This window comes from Phycodurus eques, chromosome 16 (assembly GCF_024500275.1).
Source record: "Phycodurus eques isolate BA_2022a chromosome 16, UOR_Pequ_1.1, whole genome shotgun sequence".
In the NCBI taxonomy this organism is placed as follows: domain Eukaryota; kingdom Metazoa; phylum Chordata; class Actinopteri; order Syngnathiformes; family Syngnathidae; genus Phycodurus; species Phycodurus eques.
The window spans coordinates 10,582,612-10,606,418 of NC_084540.1; the positions used below are offsets into that span (position 1 = coordinate 10,582,612).

The following is a 23,807-nucleotide window of genomic DNA, read 5'->3' on the forward strand; positions in this document are numbered from 1 at the left end:
CGACTGCACTAAATGTAAATCTTCAAATGTGAGCATTTTAAAAGTTGGCATTAAAACTAATACAGAACATGTAAGGGACCATGGAATGTGAACATTTCCCATTTGGCATTTTCAGATGACAAGATAACTAGTGAAGAAGGGCTTGCAAAAGCTCCACATCTCCACCTCATGACTATGTCAACAGCTCCAGGGATATTTGGCCAACAAAAAATGGAATTGTCCAAACACGAATCACAGTCAACCGTTATTTTCTTGTAATGTGAACATCTTTCTTTTGTAACGGAGTGTGGTCGAATTCATTTTACATACATATGAGAACGACGAAGAAACACCAGTTTCGTAGAAACCTTTCTAACAGCCCCAGTGTTGTTAGTACAGTACAGAAAGTGGAAGTATTACAAGTTTATTCAAAACAATAAAAGTTTCTTACAGTCAAATCTCCACCAAAATGACAGATTTAATTTTCTAAAACAAACATTCATTGTAATTTCCCTCATAATGTGGTATAAACAGGCGATACAAAGGGTTCGACTCAACATAAGTGAAGAGGATGCTGTTTGATACATTGTCATTTTATAGTCTAGACAGTCCAACAGCATCTCCAGTGTGCATCTGCCAATAGAAGAGTGGCTTTCAGACCGCAGAAGTGACTTAATCACTAATGATGAGCTCGTCGCAGCCCCAGTCTTCATAACTTCCATCTGGAAGGTAGCGGCGGATGATTATAGGGATCTTTCCACACCTAGTGGTTGCGACAAGGAAGCAAGCTGGTCAAGACAATAAGTAATAATAATAATAAGTGTGGTCCAAACGGGTTCTTGGTCCACTTTTGAGCAAACTAGATTCTGTTAATGGCCGGATGGTGTCTTCCTGTGATCCGTATTTGGCAATAGGAAAACGCATAGCTCACCAAGTCGAATTTATTTTTTAATTACAAATGCATATCAATCAATTAATGACATTGTAGAAAAGTTCATTTATTTCCATACTTCAATTCAACAAAACATAAAAAGACAATTTCTACCTAATTTCTATATTAAACATAATTTCGATAGTTTATATCATACTACATTTTCTTGATGATTTTTGGATTGTTGCTAGCTGTAACTATAACCATCCATGTTTTTTCTTTTTAAATCATGACATATGTTACTCTGCGTGTAGTGAACAGTCATGTAATGATCTCTATATCTGACGGCTCTGTTTTATCACAATATTATTCTCACGGTACGATCATGCGATATCGGGGTAAAGCTCGATATCGGCGCGGTATTGCAAGAAGGTTCACGGTACAGGTGGGGCAAAGAGGCGAATTTAGGAGAACTGAAAAATCTCTTTTTCTTGCTCTTATTCTTGACTCTTACTGAGTCCTTCTCAATAGGTTTTAGTCATTTCTGTTCGTTTTCCACCAGGTTTTTTTTTTTTTTTTTTTAAAAGACAGCTTCAAATTATATATTACCGTGCACTTCTATCCCCGTCCATTCAATGTTGACATTCACTACCAAACCAGTATTATTGCTCCAGCAATAATATATGCTCACAATAACAAAACTGTCCACTGAAAAACTGTCTGTTCAATAATTTAAAGGTATTTAATATATATATATATATACATATACATACATACATACACACACACACACACACACATATATATATATAAAATTATTTTTTAAAAATATTATTATTATATAACATTAGAAATTGGATACTGCCCACTATCAGTGATTTATTTGCTTGAGTCCAAAAATTCAAGTGAAGTCATAAACACAAGGGCGACTTTCAGGCCTGGAAAGTTGTTCTGCTTTTTTATTTTTATTTTTTAAGATTTGGATAAGGCAAGGGAACACAGAGTCACGTGTCACTTACTTGAGCTCCTTCATAGCAATTTGTAAAGGGTCAGTTTCACCTTCCAGCTCCACCATGACTGGCGCGCACATCCTGTTGGGAATACAGTTATGTTACATTCAAAACAAATGCATTCAAAATAGTTATCCATCAATTTTCTATAGCGGGGTTGTGGGTAAATTGAGTATATATCCCAATTGACTTCCAGTGAGAGGCAGGGTACATCCTGGAATGGTTGCCAGCCAATTGCAGGCCACATATGATTTCTTGGCCATTTTTCAGAGAGTATGAATGACAACACAAAAACTTTTCTTTCAGCCATGGTTAGTGCTTGGATGAAGCCATTTAACATCAAACAAATGTGTTTACTCTTTTTAAATCATAATGACAACAGAAACTACACAAGTGACCCTGATCAAAAATTTACATACCCCAGTTTTTAATACCGTGTATTTCCCGCTTTAACATCGATGACAGCTTGAAGTCCTTTGTGGTAGTTCTGGATGAGGCTCTTTATTTTCTCTGATGGTAAAGCTGCCCAATCTTCTTGGCAAAAGGCCTCCAGTTCCTGACAATTCTTGGGCTGTCTTGTATGAACTGCAAGCTTGAGATCTCCCCAGAGTGGTTCAATGATATTGAGGTCAGACCTTGTGACAGAGATGGCCACTCCAGAACCTTCACTTTATTCTTGCTGTAGCCAATGACAGGTCGACTTGGCTTTGTATTTTGGATCATTATCATGCTGGAATATCCAAGTATGTCCCATGCGCAGCTTCCGGGCTGACGAGTGCAAATTTTTCCTCTAGTATTTTTTGATAACATGCTGCATTCATCTTGCCATCAATTTTGACCAAGTTTTCCATGCCTTTGTAGCTTACACATCCCCAAAACGTCAGCGATCCACCTCCATGTTTCACAGTAGGAATGGTGTACCTTTCATCATAGGCTTTGCTGACTCGTATCCAAGTTTATGGTTGTGGCCGAAAAGTTAAATTTTGGGATCATCATGCCAAATGATTTTGTTCTAGACGTTTTGAGGTTTGTCTCTGTGCTGTTTGGCATATTGTAAGCGTGACTTTTTTGTGGCATTGGCGTAGTAATGGCGTTTCTTCTGGCGACTCGACCGTGCAGCCCATTTTTCTTCAAGTGCCTCCTTATTGTGCATCTTGAAACATCCACACCACTTTTTTTCCAGACAGTCCTGTATTTCAGCTGAAGTCATCTGTAGGTTTTTCTTTGCATATCGAACTATTTTCCTGGCCGTTGTGGCAGAAATTTTTGCTGGTTGACCTGATCGTGGTTCGGTTTCAACAGAATCTCTCATTTTCCACTTATTAATTAGAATTTGAACACTGCTGATTGGCATTCTCAGTTCCTTGGATATGTTCTTATATTCCTTTCCTGTTTTATATAGCTCAATTACCATTTCCCGCAGATCTTTTGACGATTCTTTTGCTTTCCCCATGACTCAGAATCCAGAGATGTCAGTGCAAGGGTCTGTCAAGGAGCCCAGAAACTCACTGAACCTTTAGACACACTATGATTACAAGCAGACAGATCACAGGTGTGGATGGTTACCTTTAGTAGCCATTCAAACCCATTTGTGTCCACTTGTGTGCATGTTATCAGGCCAAAATCTCAAGGGTATGTAAACTTTTGATCAGGGTCATGGTTCGCAATTGGAGGAAGCAGGAAAACGAGCCAAGTCAAGAAGACGAAGCACCGGGCGAGTTACGCCACCATATGTGAATGGATTGTGGATGCCTGGGCTAGTATCTGCTTTGACTATTGTCCGAGCTTTCGCGAAAGTCGGCATCATTGCTGAACAGCCCCCCGGCAACGACACTGACTCCGACAATGACGAGAGGGAACCTGGCGTGTTTGATGGAGAACTTGCCCAGCTGTTCATTTCGGATACAGAAGATGAGGACTTTGATGGATTTGTGGATGAGGATTGATCAAAAAATAACATGAGTACATTGTTAAATACTTCAATAAAGTACAACCGAACTCAGAACTAGCGTATGTTTCACCATGCTTGCGCACAATAATTTGTGTTAAATACAGAAATACACCCCGTAACTGAGACGGCGCCTTTTAATACGGTGCACTTTATGGTCGTGAAAATACAGTAATCAGGAACGCACTCCACAGATTGTTAATCTGGTAAAACGGGGGAAAAAAGCTTTTCTTTTAAAAAAATAAGGACATTCCTTCCAAACTGTTAAAGTATATAAATACATGATGGTGTTTTCATGGGAAACATGAAATTGTCTGGATAGATTCTAACTTATGAACGTTAGTGAATACTTTGATTATTGAAACCTTAAAGTATGACGTATGTAAGTTCACACAAGAGTACATTAGTTACATTTGAAAGCATTCTCATATAAAACACAAGATGTGTAATGTGGTCATTCAAACACAACATAACACTTACGCTATCTGGAGAGCTCTAGTTCCCAAAACTCTTGCTCGCTCATATTTTGTCATGTATGATGTTGTTATCCTCTTCTGGTTGGCCTGCTGGCCCTCGCCTGCCGGGAGGATCTGTACATTCGCCTGATCGTCCTGTGCAAAAGAGGCAACCACAGACAGTTTCACATTTATTAAATATAATTAAAAAGTTGTCATCACAGACGGTCGAATCAATCTTTGATTGACTCACATCTTCCGCGTTTTCCAAATCATCTAATCCGTCATCCTCTTCGGCATCATCAAAATCTCCATCGTCAAAGCTACAAAAATTACAGAGGTCATCAATCAAAACAACAGATAAAGAGGAAGAAATGACTAGAGCAGTCACACCAACACTTGCTGGACGATACGCACACATTTCCTTCAGATATCCGTTCAACAACAGCATAAACACACAGAAAGGAAACTTTAAATTACTTACTTATCTTCGTTGTCCGACATACCTCGCTGTGGAGTCGCAAATATTCCAAGTGAATTGTTTAAATGATTTAATCCACTATTTAGTTGTAAACACGAACACCCACGAGTACAATGAGCTCTTCAATTCCGGTTCCTGTGTCATGTGCACCGAACAATAAATCCGGAGCCACACAAACTAATACTATCGGTCCGCCTGTTAAGTTTACTTTCCTTGAGGGCAGGATACCAGCAGAAAGAAGCCATTATTAAGAATAAAACAAAGTTTTTGCTGATCAATAACACTCCGTGTATGCTACAGCTAAGGGGAAATATATTTAAAAAATGAAATGTAAACCGAAATGATAATAGAGTTCCACAATAAACACAATTATTTATTTCGTAAACACTAGCGTCACCAAGCGGATTTTCTTATATGTCACATGTGAATAATCACATTTCCTGCTCGCGTTTGTCTGAAATTCCATCCATGCATCCATTTTCTACCGCTTATCCGAAGTCGGATTGCGGGGGCAGTAGCTTTAGCAGGGACGCCCAGACTTCCCTCTCCCCAGCCACTTCATCCATCTCTTCCGGGGGGATCCCGAGGCGTTCCCGGGCCAGCCGAAGAACGTAGTCTCTCCAGCGTGTCCTGGGTCGTCCCCGGGGTCTCCTCCCAGTGGGACGTGCCCGGAACACCTCCCCTGGGAGGCGTCCGGAGGGCATCCTAATCAGATGACCCAGCTACCTCATCTGGCTCCTCTCAATGTGGAGGAGCAGCGGCTCTACTATGAGATCCTCCCTGTTGACCTGAGCTTCTCACCCTATCTCTAAGGGAGATCTCTGACACCCTGCGGAGGAAACTCATTTCGGCCGCTTGTATCCGGGATCTTGTTCTTTTGGTCACGACCCACAGCACGTGACCATAGGTGAGGGTAGGAACGTGGAGCGACCGATAAATCGAGAGCTTGCCTTTCGACTTAGCTCATTCTTTACCACAACGGATCGATACAAAGTCCACATCACTGCAGACGCTGCACCGATCCGCCTGTCTATCTCCCGTTCCATTCTTCCCTCACTCGTGAACAAGACCCCAAGATACTTGAACTCCTCCACTTGGGGCAGGATCCCATCCCCGACCTGGAGAGGGAACACCACCCTTTTTCGACTGAGGACCATGGTCTCAGATTTGGAGGTGCTGATTCTCATCCCAGCCGCTTCACACTCAGCTGCGAACTGCTCCAGTGAGAGTTGGAGATAACGGCTTGATTAAGCCAACAGAACCACATCATCTGCAAAAAGCAGAGATGCAATACTGAGGCCACCAAACCGGACTCCCTCTACACCTCGGCTGCGCCTAGAAATTCTGTCCATAAAAGTTATGAACAGAATCTGTGACAAAGGGCAGCCTTGGCGGAGTCCAACCCGCACCGGAAACAAGTCCGACTTACTGACGGATATGCGGACCAAACTCTGACTCTGGTCGTACAGGGACCGAACAGCCCGTATCAGGGGGTTCGGTACCCCATACTCCCGAAGCACCCCCCGAGGGACACGGTCGAACACCTTCTCCAAGTCCACAAAACACATGTAGACTGGTTGGGCAAACTCCCATGCACCCTCGAGGACCCTGCCGAGGGTGACGAGCTGGTCCACTGTTCCACGGTCAGGACGAAAACCATCCCTGAATAGACCTTACCAGGGTGGCTGATGAGTGTGATCCCCCTGTAGTTGGAACACACCCTCCGGTCCCCCTTCATAAAGGGGACCACCAACCCAGTCTGCCAATCCAGAGGCACTGTCCCCGATGTCCATGCGATGTTGCAGAGGTGTGTCAACCAGAACAGCCCCACAACATCCAGAGCCTTTAGAAACTCTGGGTGAATCTCATCCAGCCCCGGGGCCTTGCCACCGAGGAGCTTTTTAACCACCTCGGTGACCTCAACCCCAGAGATAGGAGAGCCCGCCTCAGAGAACCCAGACTCTGCTTCCTCATGGGAAGGCGTGTCGGTGGAATTAAGGAGATCTAAGTATTCCCCCCACCGGCTCATAACATCCCGAGTCGAGGTCAGCAGCACCCCATCCCCACTATACACAGTGTTGATGGTGCACTGCTTCCCCCTCCTGAGATGCCAGATGGTGAACCAGAATTTCCTCAAAGCCGTCTGGAAGTCTTTCTCCATGGCCTCACCGAACTCCTCCCATGCCCGAGTTTTTGCTTCAGCAACCACCAAAGCTGCATTCCGCTTGGCCAGCCGGTACCCATCAGGTACCCATCAGGTTTTTCTTTTTCCACAGGCAGAAAAGGCCCGATAGGACTCCTTCTTCAGCTTGACGGCATCCCTCACCGTTGGTGTCCACCAACAGGTTCGGGGATTTCCGCCACGACAAGTACCGACCACCTTACGGCCACAGCTGCGGTCGGCCGCCTCAGCAATGGAGGCGCGGAACACGGTCCACTCGGACCCAATGTCCCCCGCCTTCCCCGGAACATGAGTAAAGTTCTGTCGGAGGTGGCAGTTGAAACTCCATCTGACAGGGGATTCTGCCAGACAATCCCAGCAGACCCTCACAATACGTTTGGGCCTGCCACGTCAGACCGGCATCTTCCCTCACCATCGGAGCCAACTCACCACCAGGCGGTGATCAATTGACAGCTCCGCCCCTCTCTTCACCCGAGTGTCCAAGACATGCGGGCGCAAGTCCGATGACACGACCACAAAGTCGATAATCGAACTGCGACCTAAGGTGTCCTGGTGCCGAGTGCACGTGTGGACACCCTTATGTTTGAACATGGTGTTCGTTATGGACAACCCGTGATGAGCACAAAAGTCCAATAACAGAACACCGCTCTGGTTCTGATCGGATGGGGTTCTGTTCCTCCCATTCACGCCCTTCCAGGTCTCACTGTCATTGCCCACGTGAGCATTGAAGTCCCCAGCAGAACGATGGAGTCCCCAGCGGGAACGCTCTCCAGCTGCCCCTCCAAGGACTCCAAAAAGGGTGGGTACTCTGAACTGCTGTTTGGTGCATAGGCACAAACAACAGTCAGGACCCATCCCCCCACCCGAAGGCGGAGGGAGGCTACCCTCTCCTCCACCAGGGTGAAACCCAACGTACAGGCGCCAAGACGGGGGGCAATAAACTTACCCACACCTGCTCGGCGCCCCTCACCGTGGGCAACTCCAGAGTGGAAGAGAGTCCTCTCTCGAGAGGACTGGTACCAGAGCCCAAGCTGTGTGTGGAGGCGAGTCCGACTATACCTCGTCTGAACTTCTCGACCTCACACACCAGCTTGGCCTCCTTCCCTGCCAGAGAGGTGACATTCCACGTCCCTAGAGCCAGTTTCTGTAGCCGGGGACTGGATCGCCAAGGGTCCCTGCCTTCGGCCACCGCCCAGCTCGCACTGCACCCGACCCCTATGGCCCCTCCCACAGGTGGTGAGCCCATGGGAAGGGGGACCCACGTTACCCTTTCGGGCTGTGCCCGGCCGGGCCCCATGGGTGCAGGCCCAACCACCAGGCGCTCGCCTTCGAGCCCTACCTCCAGGCCTGGCTCCAGTGGGGGGCCCTGGTGACCCGCGTCCGGGCAAGGGAAACCTAAATCCATTTATAGTTTTCATCATAGGGGTCTTTTAGCCGTGCTTTGTCTGGTCCTTCACCTAGGACCTGTTTGCCATGGGTGACCCTACTAGGGGCGTGAAGCCCCCGACAACTTAGCTCCTCGGATCATTGGGACACACAAACCCCTCCACCACGATAAGGTGACAGCTTCCAGGAGGGGTTGTCTGAAATTAGAAATTTTTATTCAAATAAATGGAACTTCAGAGAACTTTTATGTACATATTTATTATTTTCTTTTCTCACATACAAGTGCCTCTAAAGAAATGAATATCGTAGAAAAGTACATTAAGCCTACTCTACTGACAAAAAAGTGAAACTCATATTATACAGATTAATTAAACACATCGGAACATACTTTTCAGAACGTCAGCTCTTATCTAATGCGTATATTAAAAATCATGGAGACTGTAATGCAATACTCAAATTCCCTGAGATGGTGACATTTGTGTTAGCAATGCAGCCCTATGGGGGGCACAAGCCAGTGCAAACTGTAGGCCGGTCCCAAGCCCGGATAAATGGAGAGGGTTGCGTCAGGAAGGGCGTCCGGCTTAAAATGTTGCCAAACAAATATGAGCGTTCATCCAAAGAATTCCATACCAGACCGGTCGTGGCCCGGGTTAACAACGTCCGCCACCGGCGCCGTCAACCTGCAGAGCGCCGTTGGAAATTAAGCTACTGTGGGTTGAAGTCGAAGAAGAAGAGGTGGAAAGCGGGTTCTTCTGCAGAAAGGGAAGAGGAAAGCACAGAGCTTAGAACTGAATGTGGGGACTTTGAATGTTAGGACGATGACAGGAAAATCTCGGGAGTTGGTTGACATGATGATTAGGAGAAAGGTTGATGTATTGTGTGTCCAGGAGACCAGGTGGAAAGGCAGTAAGGCTAGAAGTTTAGGGGCAGGGTTTAAATTATTTTACCATAGTGAAAATGGGAAGAGAAATGGAGTAGGGGTTATTTTAAAAGAAGAGTTGGCTAAGAATGTCTTGGATGTGAAAAGAGTATCAGATCGAGTGATTAGGATGAAACTTGAAATTGAGGGTGTTATGCATATTGTGATTAGTGGCTATGCCCCACAGGTAGGATGTGATGTAGAGGTGAAAGAGAAATTCTGGAAGGAGCTAGACGAAGTAGTTCTGAGCATCCCAGACAGAGAGAGAGTCGTGATTGGTGCAGATTGTAATGGACATGCTGGTGAAGGAAATAGGGGTGATGAAGAATTGATGGGTAAGTACGGCATCCAGGAAAGGAACTTGGAGGGACAGATGGTGGTAGACTTTGCAAAAAGGATGCAAATGGCTGTAGTGAACACTTTTTTCCAGAAGAGGCAGGAACATAGGGTGACCTACAAGAGCGGAGGTAGAAGCATGCAGGTGGATTACATCTTGTGCAGACAATGTAATCTGAAGGAGGTTACCGACTGTAAGGTAGTGGTAGGGGAGAGTGTGGCTAGACAGCATAGGATGGTGGTGTGTAAAATGACTTTTCGGGAAGAGGTGAGACAGGCTCTCGGTGGACGGGAGGAGCTTCCAGAAGACTGGACCACTGCAGCCAAGGTGATCAGAGAGGAAGGCGGGAGAGTACTTGGTGTATCGTCTGGCAGGAAAGGAGAGAAGGAGACTTGGTGGTGGAACCTCATAGTACAGGATAACATTCAAGGAAAAAGGTTAGCTACGAAGAAGTGGGACACTGAGAGGACAGAGGAGAGGCGAAAGGAAGACATTGAGATGCGACACAGGGCAAAGGTTGAGGAGGCAAAGGCCAAACAAGAGGCATATGATGACATATATGGCAGGTTGGACACTAAAGAAGGAGAAAATTATCTATACAGGCTGGCCAGACAGAGGGATAGAGATGGGAAGGATGTGCAGCAGGTTAGGGTGATTAAGGATAGAGATGGGTATATGTTGACTGGTGCCAGCAGTGTGCTAGCTAGATGGAAAGTATACTCCGAGGAGTTGATGAATGAGGAAAATGAGAGAGAAGGGAGAGTAGAAGAGGCGAGTGTGGTGGACCAGGAAATGGCAATGATGAGTAAGGGGGAAGTTAGAAAGGCATTAAAGAGGATGAAAAATGGAAAGGCAGTCGGTCCTGATGACATTCCTGTGGAGGTATGGAAGCATCTAGGAGAGGTGGCTGTGGAGTTTTTGACAATTTGTTCAATAGAATTCTAGCGCGTGAGAAGATGCCTGAGGAATGGAGGAAAAGTGTGCCGGTGACCATTTTTAAGAACAAGGGTGATGTGAAGTTGATGAGCCACACAATGAAGTTATGGGAAAGAGTAGTGGAGGCTAGACTCAGAACAGAAGTGAGTATTTGCTAGCAACAGTATGGTTTCATGCCTAGAAAGAGTACCACAGATGCATTATTTGCCTTGAGGATGTTGATGGAAAAGTACAGAGAAGGTCAGAAGGAGCTACATTGTGTCTTTGTAGATCTAGAGAAAGCCTATGACAGAGTACCCAGAAAGGAACTGTGGTACTGTATGCGGAAGTATGGAGTGGCAGAGAAGTATGTTAGAATAATACAGGACATGTACGAGGGCAGCAGAACAGTGGTGAGGTGTCCTGTAGGTGTGACAGACGAATTTAAGGTGGAGGTGGGACTGCATCAGGGATCAGCCCTGACCCCCTTCCTGTTTGCAGTGGTGATGGATGGGCTGACAGATGAGGTTAGACTGGAATCCCCGTGGACCATGATGTTTACAGATGACATTGTGATCTGCAGTGAAACCAGTGAGCAGGTGGAGGAACAGTTAGAAAGATGGAGGCATGCACTGGAAAGCAGAGGAATGAAGATTTGCCGAAGTAAGACAGAATATATGTGCATGAATGAGACGGGTGGTGGGGGAAGAGTGAGGCTACGGGGAGAAGAGATAGCAACGGTGGAGGACTTTAAATACTTGGGGTCAACCGTCCAGAGCAATGGTGGGTGTGGTCAGGAAGTGAAGAAACGGGTCCAAGCAGGTTAGAACGGGTGGAGGAAGGTGTCAGGTGTGTTATGCGACAGAAGAGTCTCTCCTAGGATGAAGGGCAAAGTTTATAAAACAGTGGTGAGGCCAGCTATGATGTACGGATTAGAGACAGTGGCACTGAAGGGACAACAGGAAGCAGAGCTGGAGGTGGCGGAAATGAAGATGTTGAGGTTCGCTCTCGGAGTGCCCAAGTTGTATAAAATTAGAAATGAGCTCATCAGAGGGACAGCCGAGGTTCGATGTTTTGGAGACAAAGTTAGAGAGAGCAGACTTCGATGGTTTGGACATGTCCAGAGGAGAAATAGTGAGTATATTGGTCGAAGGATGATGAGGATGGAGCTGCCAGGCAAGAGAGCGAGAGGAAGACCAAAGAGAAGGTTGATGGATGTTGTGAGGGAAGACATGAGGGCAGTTGGTGTTCGAGATGAGGATGCAGGAGGAAAAGGATGACGCCCTGTGGTGACCCCTAAAGGGCCAAGCCCAAAGGAAAAGAAGAGGTGACATTTGTGTTAGCTTTACACTATTTTACAGGTTTTAATGAATAAAATAATGGTATCACTCTGTCTGTAATGAGTTTCCGTCTTTGAATTGAACTACTGAAATTGTGTTTTTCACGATAATGTAATTTAATGAGATGCACCTATATCTGTAATGAAACTTGCATACTGATAGCATTTCAAAAATATACAGTACATACAGTGGGTACGGAAAGTATTCAGAGCCCCTTAAATTTTTCACTCACTTGTTATATTGCAGCCATTTGCCAAAATAATTTAAGTTCATTTATTTCCTCATTAATGTACACACAGCACCCCATATTGACAGAAAGAAAAACGTCATTTTTGAAATTTTTGCAGATTTATTCAAGAAAAACTGAAAAATCACACAGCCATAAGTATTCAGACCTTTTGCTGTGACACTTATTCAGCACTTGGGTGCTGTCCATTTCTTCTGATCATCCTTGAGATGGTTCTACACCTTCATTGGAGTCCAGCTGTGTTTTATTATACTGGTTGGATTTGATTAGGAAAGACATAACGTGTACATAAGACCTTACAGCTCACAGTGCATGTCAGAGCAAATGAGAATCATGAGGTCAAAGGAACTGCCTGAACAGCTCAGAGACAGAATTGTGGCAAGGAACAGATCTGGACAAGGTTACAAAAATAATTTCTGCTGCACTTAAGGTTCCTAAGAGCACAGTGGCCTCCATAATCCTTAAATGGAAGACGTTTGGGACGACCAGAACCCTTCCTCGAGCTGGCCGTCCGGCCAAACTGAACTATCGTGGGAAAAGAGCCTTGGTGAGGGAGGAAATGAAGTCCCCAAAGATCACTGTGGCTGAGCTCCAGAGATGCAGTCGGGAGATGGGAGAAAGTTCTAGAAAGTCAAGCATTGCGGCAGCCCTCCACCAGTCGGGGCTTTATGGCAGAGTGGCCCGATGGAAGCCTCTCCTCAGTGCAAGACACCTGAAAGCCTGCATGGACTTTGCTGAATAGGAAACACATGAAGGACTCCAAGATGATGAGAAATAAGATTCTCTGGTCTGATGAGACCAAGATATAACTTTTTGGCCTTAATTCTAAGCGGTGTGTGGAGAAAAACAGGCACTGCACCTCACCTGTCCAATTAGGTCCCAACAGTGAAGCATGGTGGTGGCAGCATCATGCTATGGGGGTGTTTTTCAGCTGCAGGGACAGGACGACTGGTTGCAATCGAAGGAAAGATGTAAGCGGCCAAGGGCAGGGATATCCTCGACAAAAACCTTCTCCAGAGTGCTCAGGACCTCAGACTGGTCGAAGGTTCACCTTCCAACAAGACAATGACCCTAAGCACACAGCTAAAATAATGATGGAGTGGCTTCAGAACAACTCAACCTGACAGAATTGGAGAGGATCTGCAAGGAGGAATGGCAAAGGATCCCCAAATCCAGGTGTGAAAAACTTGTTGCATCATTCCCAAAAAGACTCATGGCTGTATTCGCTCAAAAGGGTACTTCTACTAAATACAGAGCAAAGGGTCTGAATACTTACGGCTGTGTGATATTTCAGTTTTTCCTTTTTAATAATTCTGCAAAAATTTCAATATTCCGTTTTTGTTCTGTTAATATGGGATGCTGTGTGTACATTAATGAGGAAAAAATTTAACTTAAATTATTTTAGCAAATGGCTGCAATATAAACAAAGAGTGAACAATTTAAGGGGGTCTGAATACTTTCCGTACCCACTGTACAAGATAAACTTAATTTGTGGTCTTGGAATTTTTCTTTGCTTTGATTCTTGTGGAGTCTCGACAGATCTTCAGCTCTTGTCCACGGAGTCTTTCTGGTTCAGCTTCTTAAAGACCTTTGAAGGCTTGAACTTTCCTTTTGACTTCTTGAGCTCTTTCAGTCCTTCTTTCTGGATCTCTGAGGAGTGATCCAGAAAAAAATAAAAAACAAAAAATCCACACATACATTAATGCAATCATTTGCATCAATCTTGATGATATGACAATATCCTAAAGTATTTTTTAAAGTCATTAAATGATAATATTCTCACCTTGGTTCTTGATCATCTCTCCCGAAATTGCATCCTCTTCTCGCTCCCTAATTGGGAAATGAAGCTGCATGACTACTTTTTCAACATAATGTAGAAATCTATGCTGGTATTGTTTATTCTCAGTGCACCTCTTCCTGTCTTGATCTAAAATGCTGACTATCTGGTTCCTCTGCTCGATGATGACAAGCAGCTCGGCCATCAGACTTTGCTCTCGACCTCGATCTTCTTGACTCCAGACGCTCTCTGAATGTATAAAGACCATGGCGTGTAACATAGAAAAAGCTCAAAGTTAAGGTAGAATGTCTCGCCTCATGCTGTATACAGTACATACTGCATAATACTCGACACGCATGGGAATTTAAACTCACCTGGTTTATTGAGGAGGCGTCGAAGCTCATACTCCACATCTGCCTGTTTCTCCTCCAATCTTTGCTGCTTAGTCCTGCCACACAATCAGTTCAATTTGAACATTAACATGTTTCTTAACAGGCAAGTTTCTTACTTGCCTGTCCACATTGACAACATACTTTCCCAGAGTCCCAAAAGCTACTTACAGATAAACTAGCTCGGTATCTCGTCGCATCAGGAATTGTCTCTCATGGGTAAGAGCAAGCCATTCGGTCACCAGACGTTCTTCCTCTTTGTCTAAAATTAAAAAGAAATATAAGTATTGTCCTCTCAGTGTTTTACATAGTGTGTACGATACACATTTGACTGAAAACAGAATGCACAATGAACCATTCTTGCACTGTCTTAGATTTATCTCCAAGTCTACGCCTCTTTCTTCCAGTGTCTCAAGCTGTTTTTTCACTTGTCTTGTCTCCACCTGTAGATTAGCTGCAGAAGCATACTGGTCTGCCTGCACCTGTCAAACAACAAATATGTAACGTGTAATCCAAATTACTGACCCATGTGAGCAAACTTAATGATTCTTTCTTGTTTTGTGAGAAAACATTCAAGGATCAAATCAGCATCGCACCTTCCTTTTAATGAGTGGGAAGCCATGTCCAGGAGCAGGAGCCCGTCCAGATCTGAGGGCCTGGCATGTATTTGATTTGGGCATTTCCGTTTTTGCATCAAAATGGTCCTTCTCTTTGCAAACCTGTTATGAAGAACTACTATATGATACTGTATATACACTTACAATATGTATACTGTAATGTTCATTTTCATAAAACATCCTTTACCTAGACAACCCATTTAATAACCTATAACTTACGCAAAGTAAGTGTAAGGTTAAATTTGAAGCTGAATCTCCTGTCATACCTTTATTTGTAATGCGGAGAGCGATTTATTATCCTCTGTCATGTCAAAAGGTAGGTTTGCAGATTTGACAGCCGGTACAGAAAGACTTCTTGGCAAAATGGGACTACTGTTTACTATTTGTGGGACATTGGAGGTCGTTGGCAGGGATATGTCTCTCTCCAAATCTGAGCAACCATGTTGACTGGTAACACCAATGTGAGTGTCTTTGAGATGTGGCTCTGTTTCGACCACATCCTCCTCGTCCAGGTCCCCACTAAAAGGATTGGGAGGTGGGACCCTTGGTCTGTACCAATAAACCTGGCCATTTGGACCACGTTTAGAATGCATGGGGGGTCCAGGGGATTGAACAGGAGGCAGTTGTGTCCAAGGTCCGGGATGGATGATTCCTAGCCATGGATGGTTGCTTTTCACAGTACTTTTAACGCTCCTTCTAGAACAACAAAGATTGTGTTGACACAATAAAAAAAAAAAAAAAAAAAAAAAGATCAGAGGTTTTCATAGACAATTGTCATCAAGGGCCTGCAATTGGGGGCATTCTTACTGCAGACAGGCCATAAGTAGACATTGCAATACATGACATAGAGTCAACGTTGGAAGTGTTAAGTACAATGCAAAGAACATAAAATCAGTTCACTTACATGCGAGATGAAGAAGTGGAGGATGAAAAAGTGGAAGACTGACTTTGAACGGTGGAACTGCCTGCACAAGCAAATAAACAATGACGCAAAATTAGCTTCACTTCGAGCAGACTACAACATTCGTCCATCCATTTTCTACCACTTATCCGAGGTCGCGTCGAGGGGGCAGTAGCTTTAGCAGGGACGCCCAGACTTCCCTCTCCCCAGCCACTTCCTCCAGCTCTTCCAAGGGGATCCCGAGGCGTTCCCAGGCCAGCCAAGAGACAGTCTCTCCAGCGTGTCCTGGGTCGTCCCCGGGGGCTCCTCCCTGTGGGACGTGTCCAGAACACCTCACCAGGGAGGCGTCCGGGAAGCATCCAAATCAGATGGCCCAGCCACCTCATCTGGCTCCTCTCGATGTGGAGGCGCAGCGGCTCTACTCTGAAATCCTCCCGGATGACCGAGCTTCTCAACCTATCTCTAAGGGAGATCCTGGACACCCTGTGGAGGAAACTCATTTCGGCCGCTTGTATCCGTGATCTTGTTCTTTCGCGCACAACCCACAGCTTGTGACCATAGGTGAAGGTAGGAACATAGATCGGCCAGTAAATCGAGAGCTTTGCCTTTCGGCTTAGCGCCTTCTTTACCACAACGGACCGATAGAAAGACTGCAGACGCTGCACCAATCTGCCTGTCGATCTTCCGTTCCATTCTTCCCTCACTCGTGAACAAGACCCCAAGATACTTGAACTCCTCGACTTGGGGCAGGATCTCATCCCCGACACGGAGAGGGCACGCCACCCTTTTCCGACTGAGGACCATCGTCTCAGATTTGGAGGTGCTGATTCTCATCCCAGCCACTTCACACTCGGCTGCGAACCACTCCAGTGAGAATTGGAGATCACGGCTTGATGAAGCGAACAGAACCACATCTGAAAAAGCAGAGATGCAATTCTGTCCATAAAAGTTATGAACAGAATCGTTGACAAAGGGCAGTCTTGGCGGAGTCCAACCCTCACCGGAAACGAGTCCAACTTACGGCCGGCAATGCGGACCAAGCTCCGACACCAGTCGTACAGGCCCGTATCAGGGGATTCTGTACCCCATACTCCCGAAACACCCCCGACAGAACTCCCCGAGGGACACGGTCGAACGCCTTCTCCAAGTCCACAAAACACATGTAGAGTGGTTGGGCGAACTACCATGCACCCTCCAGGACCCTGCCGAGGGTGTAGACCTGGTCCACTGTTCCATGGCCAGGACGAAAACCACACTGCTCCTCCTGAATCTGAGATTCGACTTCCCGATGGACCCTCCTCTCCAGCACCACTGAATAGACCTCACCAGGGAGGCTGAGGAGTGTGATTTCCCTACAGTTGGAAAACACCCTCCGGTCACCCTTCTTAAAAAGGGGGACCACCACCCCAGTCTGCCAATCCAGAGGCACTGTCCCCGATGTCCTCGCGATGTTGCAGAGGTGTGTCAACCAGGACAGCCCCACAACATCCAGAGCCTTTAGGAACTCTGGGGGAATCTCATCCACCCCCGGGGCCTTGCCACCAAGGAGCTTTTTAACCACCTCGGTGACCTCAACCCCAGAGATAGGACAGCCCGCCTCAGAGAACCCAGACTCTGCTTCCTCATGGGAAGGCGTGTCGGTGGAGTTGAGGAGGTCTTCGAAGTATTCTCCCCACCGACTCATAACGTCCCGAGTTGAGGTCAGCAGCGCCCCATCATGTCATCCCTTCTCGACCTCACACACCAGCTCGGGCTCCTTCCCTGCCAGAGAGGTGACATTCCACATCCCTAGAGCCAGTTTCTGTAGCCGGGGATCGGATCGCCAAGGTCCCTGCCTCCAGCCACCACCCAGCTTACATTGCACCCAACCCCTATGGCCCCTCCAACAGGTGGTGAGCCCATGGGATGGGGGACCTACGTTACCCTTTCGGGATGTGCCCTGCCAGGCCCCATGGTTGCAGGCCCGGCCACCAGGCGCTCGCTTTCGAGCCCCACCTCCAGGCCTGGCTCCAGAGGGGGGCCCCCGGTGATCCGCGTCCGGGCAAGGGAAAACGTTTTCCTGAATTGTTTGTCATCATAGGGGGTTTTGGAGCTGTGCTTTGTCTGGTCCCTCACCTAGGACCTGTTTGCCATGGGTGACCCTGCCAGGGGCATAAAGCTCCAGACCACTTGGCTCCGAGGATCATTGGTACACTCAAACCCCTACACCACGATAAGGTGACAGCTCAAGGAGGGGCAGACTACATCTAAATATAAATACCCAATCAGAAGTTTAAAGAAAGTCATTTCAAGAAAAGGCCCAATAACAGCAATAATGGTACATTAATGAGGGTTTTATATTTAATACAAGCAGCGAAAAATCAATGTCTGTCAATTATTAATAATTTCTACCTATTGATCTATACACAGTATCGATCTTTGTTATACTGAAAAAGGCAATCTTATGTTTATTAGCGCTAATAAATTTCCATTAAATATGCATAAAATATGAAAAGACAGCCGTCTAATAAATCTGCCATTCCTTACCTGAGGTGCTGCTCATTGTGCGGGAAGGTTGATTCCTGGGTGCAGAGATGGAAACTGACATCTGTTCGGGTTCCAGCTGCTTACTTCCTCCAGTTACTGGTACATAAGGTGATGAGGACTCCGAGGACTCTTCAATATTTGCTTCTTCCTTCTGCTCGCAGTTTCCTGCCACAACCGATGGCAATTCATCTTTGCCATCACTTGTCTCTTCAGCGCTTACTGGGACAGGTTGAGGAGATGGTGGCTTTGACATGCTTCTCTGTGTGTGAGATGACTCATTCTGTGCGGTTTGCTCTATCTCCAGTGGTTCATAAACCAGTCTATCACGTGACTTTGTTTTCTCAGAGTATTGAGGGACACTGATGAGATTCAATCCATCAAAAGACATGCAATCTTCGCAAAACTCAAACTTCTCATCATCAGCTTGATTCTTTGCACCATCTGTTATGTGGTCAGAGCAAATGAAACAGCCAGCATCCTTTCCTGGAGTGTAAAAGCCTGCTGCAAGGGTGCAGTGGCACACATTGCATCTGAAAGACAAAGGTTGTTATGTCTCAATGTGTTCACTCAGTAATAGCCCGATGCCTTTATAAAATAACCCGTAGAAATGCAAAAATGACAGGAAACGTTAGCATTACATGAGTGCACTTACCTGAAACAACTGCGATGCCAGATCTCTCCGTGGATTACATGTCTCTGAATAAGATGAACAGTTTCGATACAAAAGTGACAGACATTGTGTAGACTTCTATCAGAACAATGATTATTTTCGCTGGCAGGCAGAGAAGCCGAACGCTGAACAAAAAGAAATGAACATGAGAACTTGAAAATGCAGATAAAATGAGTGAATCAAGAATTACACTTTTATAACCTTGTTTGATGAATTGATGTGTGATGACCTCAAACTGGAAGTACCAGCTGCAAAGTCAAGAGAGGAAATGTAAATGATGAATAAAGATCACAACATGTCTTAGTTTGAGCACGGCTCGACCGCAGGTTAGCAGGAAGTGACAATGGCAATTTGTATGCAAAATATGGATTTTGAAGCTGATGAAAGAAAAAGTAATGATAAAAGTAATGAAGATAAAGTAATGAAAAAATACAATATATTCCATTGTGGTTATGTAGAAATATAACTGTCACACAGTACCTAAAACGTATACTCAAGTACAGAACTTGAGTTCACGCCCTTATAGCTATGTCCCACAGCTGTTTATTTTGTTTTTAAATAAATACATAATTATAAGGAAGTGTCTCTCAGCTTGACAGATATGGTAGGTATAAGTCTACACACCCTTGTTAAAATCCCTGTTTTTTGTGAAATAAAAAAATTCGACCAAGATAAATCATTTCAAACTTTTTCCACCCTTAATGTGACCTATACCATGTACAACTCACTTGAAAAAAGACATATTTTCCAAAGGGTAAGTAAAAATAAACAAATGAGATCATGTAGGTGCACAATTGTGCACACGCTCTTATAACTGGGGATGTGGCTGTGTTCAGAATTAGCCAATCACATTTATACTCATGTAAAATGGGAGTCAGGACACACCTGACACCATTTTAAGTGCCACTGATTTACCCCAAATAAAGTTCACCTCGTCAAGTGTGCTTTTCCTTAGAGGAAAATGTTTAGAAAAAATTTATCTTGGTCTCGTTTCTTTTTTTTAATATCACAGAAAAACCTAGCATTTGAACAGGGGTGTTTAGACTTTACATCCACGGTACCTTGTGCTTATTCTTTCACTGCCAGCATAATCAATCTGATGAAGACTTCAAATATAAACAGAGATAGAGACAAATAGAGAGAAAGATGCTTCCTCACACACCATTGGATAACCCACTGAAGTAGTGGTAATACTGGGAGAGGTAGGTGATGACACTCAAATAGTCAGGCACCTCGGTGGCAAGCATTTCGTTAGGGACCAGGAACACGGGGATGCCGAGCTTTGTCTCTGCAACCTCAAAGGCCTAAAAGCAGAGAGTTTATGGAGCAAGACTGTTAAGGGAGCTGTGCATTCATATACAGTGGGTACGGAACGTATTCAGACCTCCTTAACGTTTTCACTCTTTGTTATATTGCAGCCATTTGCCAAAATCATTTAAGTTTATTTTTTCCCCTCATTAATGTACACACAGCACCCCATATTGACAGAAAAAAAACGGAATTGTTGAAATTTTTGCAAATTTATTAAAAAAGAAAAACTGAAATATCACACGGCCATAAGTATTCAGACCCTTTGCTCAGGATTTAGTAGAAGCACCCTTTTGAGCTAATAAAGCCATGAGTCGTTTTGGGAATGATGCAACAAGATTTTCACACCTGGATTTGGGAATCCTTTGCCATTCCTCCTTCCAGATCCTCTCCAGTTCTGTCAGGTTGGATGGTGAACGTTGGTGGACAGCCATTTTGAGGTCCCTCCAGAGATGCTCAATTGGGTTTAAGTCAGGGCTCTGGCTGGGCCATTCAAGAACAGTCACGGAGTTGTTCTGAAGCCACTCCTTCGGTATTTTAGCTATGTCCTTAGGGTCATTGTCTTGTTGGAAGGTGAACCTTCGGCCCAGTCTGAGGTCTGGAGCACTCTGGGGAAGGTTTTCGTCCAGGATATCCCTGGCCTTGGCCGCTTACATCTTTCCTTTGATTGCAACCAGTCATCCTGTCCCTGCAGCTGAAAAACATCCCCACAGCATGATACTGCCACCACCATGCTTCACTTTTGGGACTGTATTAGACAGGTGATGAGCAGTGCCTGCTTTTCTCCACACATACCGCTTAGAATTAAGGCCAAAACGTTCTATCTTGGTCTCATCAGACCAGAGAATCTAATTTCTCACCATCTTGGAGTCCTTCAGGTGTTTTTGGGTAAACTCCATGCGGGCTTTCATGTGTCTTGCACTCAGGAGAGGCTTTCGTCGGGCCACTCTGCCATAAAGCCCCGACTGGTGGAGGGTTGCAGTGATGGTTGACTTTCTAGAACTTTCTTCCATCTCCCGACTGCATCTCTGGAGCTCAGCCAGAGTGATCTTTGGGTTCTTCTTTACCGCTCTCACAAAGGCTCTTCTCCCCTGATTGCTCAGTTTGGCCGGATGGCCAGCTCTAGGAAGGGTTCTGGTCGTCCCAAACGTCTTCCATTTAAGGATTATGGAGGACACTGTGCACTTAGGAACCTTAAGTGAAGCAGACTTTTTTTGTAACCTTGGCCAGATCTGTTCCTTGCCACAATTCTGTCTCTGAGCTCTTCAGGCAGTTCCTTTGACCTTGTGATTCTCATTTGCTCTGACATGTACTGTGAGCTGTAAGGTCTTATATAGACAGGTGTGTGGCTTTCCTAATCAAGTCCAATCAGTATAATCAAACACAGCTGGACTCCAATGAAGGTGTCGAACCATCTCAAGGATGATTAGAAGAAATGGACAGCACCAGAGATAAAAATATGAGTGTCACAGCAAAGGGTCTGAATACTTATGGCTGTGTGATATTTTAGTTTTTCTTTTTTAATAAAGCTGCAAAAAATTCAACAATTCCGTTTTTCTCTGTCAACATGGGGTGCTGTGTGTGCAGTAATGAGGGAAAATAAAGAACAATGATTTTAGCAACAAAGAGTGAAAATTTTAAGGGGGTCTCTGTATACTTTCCGTACTCACTGTATTGTAAAGCAGTGTTTCCCATACCAAGGTACATACTTTAGTAATTTTACATTAGAAAATATCTAATAGCAAACCACCAAACATAAACTTCACAAAAAGTGGATACACAGGTTGATAATGTGCCTTCTGCTATCTAATGGAAAAACATGTCATTGTTTTGTCTGTCACCATACGTACACATACACTGCTTGGGAATCACTGCTGTGCAGTATTACATGTTTGTTCAATGGGACACATGCTTCCAATGTGTGCAAATGACTCACCAGTTGGTTGTTTTCATAAACATTGTCTCTGGAGAGAGATCTGAAATCTCTGGATCAAGGTGAATGAAACAATAAAGTCAATAAAAAGATTAAGCGAGCCAGTTAAGGAACACACAAAAAATGCAGCACAAGAAAATACTTATAAAGATTACACAGCAAATTAGTTCACTCCATTTCATTGTAACCACAAAAAAAGCAAACCTCACTAATCCTATTGACTGTAAAGGGAAGAGAAGATGTCGAGGAGCGAGATTATGGAGTAGTGAAGAGATTAGTCCCATTCGCAGTCACTGTCAAAACCAGATTAAAAAGCATGCTAGAACAAATTGAGTTTTTGGGGGGGACCTCACCCACCGACAGATCTACTTCAGCTCCTTCCTCCACAAATACACAAACATTGACTACTCACATCAGATCCGGGCGGTGTTTGTGGATGATGGCACAAAAGGCAAGTCCATCTCGGAATGAGGTGGACAAGTTGGTGATTTCCACTTGTGGGTACGTGGCGCATGTTTGGCTGCACCATTTGAGCAAAACCTCTCTCGATGCCATCGTGTCATGTGTGCCACTGAACCTCATGACATGAGGGGTGGGTCAGCGTGACAATACATCAACACAACAACGTGGAGGGGAAACGGAAACCAGCTCGAGGGCTACATTTAGCACACGCCCTGTCAATTGTACACCGACGTTAGGAAACAACGGTGCAGGTAGTCACGTTAGCACTGATTATCTCGAGAAAAATGCCATACGAGGAAGTTTACAAAAGTCGATTTTTAGCGTTATCCCGAATTAATGCAACTTGGCTGGTCAGGATCCAGTCACAGCAGTCACTTTTTAACACAAACCACAGGAAAACGTCCAAATGTAGTGCGCACCCAGGTTCATCTGCTAGCAGAGGTCCGCAAGTAATTACAAAAAAAAAAAAAAAAAAAAAAAAAACCTCAGTGGCTGTCCATCCATCTTGCTGTGCTCCACACTCGGCAAAGCACATAATAGCTGCCACTAAGGGGAGACAAAACGCTGTCGCTAGAATTTTCCATGGTTCGCCTGGTTCAGAATCAGAATCAGAATCTGAATCATCTTTATTTGCCAAGTATGTCCAAAAAACACACACGTGATTTGTCTCCGGCAATTCTTTGAGCCAGTTGTCACTCGTTAGGTCTTCAGCGTGCTTTTGCCTGTAATTTTATTATTTTCCGTGTTTATTTCGAACAGGTATACGACCACTCAAATATAAACAATTACTAATAAAATATAATAAAGTGACTTTGGCAAAGTTAAGATAACGTTTTTAAAAACAATTGAAGACAGAATCGAAATAGTCAACACAAACATGACTAATAAATGAACCGTTTACACATACTTGATCATTTACATGTTCGAAAAGGAGTAGGAAGAAAATAAACTCTTCCCATAAATCTGTTCTTAACTCCAATTTATACTTCATTATCAATATATAAAATATAATGTTACACACATATACCAATGTGCTATAGAAAAATTGGCACAGTAACCATATTTATATATTAATATTTAGCTATGCATAATATACTTTTAACTTTCCCTATTCCAATGACCTTTTAAAGTTAAGAATAAAGAATTTCCTTATA

General features: G+C 44.7%; 2 protein-coding genes across 5 annotated transcripts; both read right to left on the reverse strand.

Annotated features, from left to right (window-relative positions):
- Nucleotides 1-387: 387 nt before the first annotated feature.
- polr2f (RNA polymerase II, I and III subunit F) lies at nucleotides 388-4,913 on the reverse strand. Its single transcript, XM_061701354.1, has 5 exons — nucleotides 4,748-4,913; nucleotides 4,517-4,586; nucleotides 4,289-4,419; nucleotides 1,870-1,941; nucleotides 388-742 (listed from the first exon to the last, which is right to left on the reverse strand). The coding sequence occupies exons 1-5, from the start codon at nucleotides 4,765-4,767 to the stop codon at nucleotides 652-654; spliced, it is 384 nt and encodes a 127-aa protein (XP_061557338.1). The 5' UTR covers nucleotides 4,768-4,913; the 3' UTR covers nucleotides 388-651.
- Nucleotides 4,914-8,292: 3,379 nt separating this feature from the next.
- Nucleotides 8,293-23,104, reverse strand: LOC133414865 (MICAL-like protein 1). 4 transcript variants are annotated; one of them, XM_061700547.1, is made up of 16 exons: nucleotides 22,604-22,688; nucleotides 22,396-22,484; nucleotides 22,195-22,243; nucleotides 20,113-20,254; nucleotides 19,152-19,198; nucleotides 18,933-19,075; nucleotides 18,281-18,810; nucleotides 15,758-15,818; nucleotides 15,120-15,549; nucleotides 14,833-14,955; nucleotides 14,592-14,718; nucleotides 14,408-14,498; nucleotides 14,222-14,295; nucleotides 13,982-14,096; nucleotides 13,854-13,900; nucleotides 8,293-13,720 (listed from the first exon to the last, which is right to left on the reverse strand). In XM_061700547.1, exons 2-16 carry the CDS (start codon nucleotides 22,473-22,475, stop codon nucleotides 13,614-13,616), a joined length of 2,166 nt encoding a protein of 721 aa, XP_061556531.1. In that variant the 5' UTR covers nucleotides 22,476-22,484; nucleotides 22,604-22,688; the 3' UTR covers nucleotides 8,293-13,613. The 4 variants fall into 4 exon arrangements, with proteins under 4 accessions (XP_061556531.1, XP_061556529.1, XP_061556528.1 ...); XM_061700545.1 differs by lacking the exon at nucleotides 22,396-22,484 and having other exon boundaries at nucleotides 15,120-15,546; nucleotides 22,604-23,104; XM_061700544.1 differs by lacking the exon at nucleotides 22,396-22,484 and having other exon boundaries at nucleotides 22,604-23,104.
- Nucleotides 23,105-23,807: the final 703 nt, after the last annotated feature.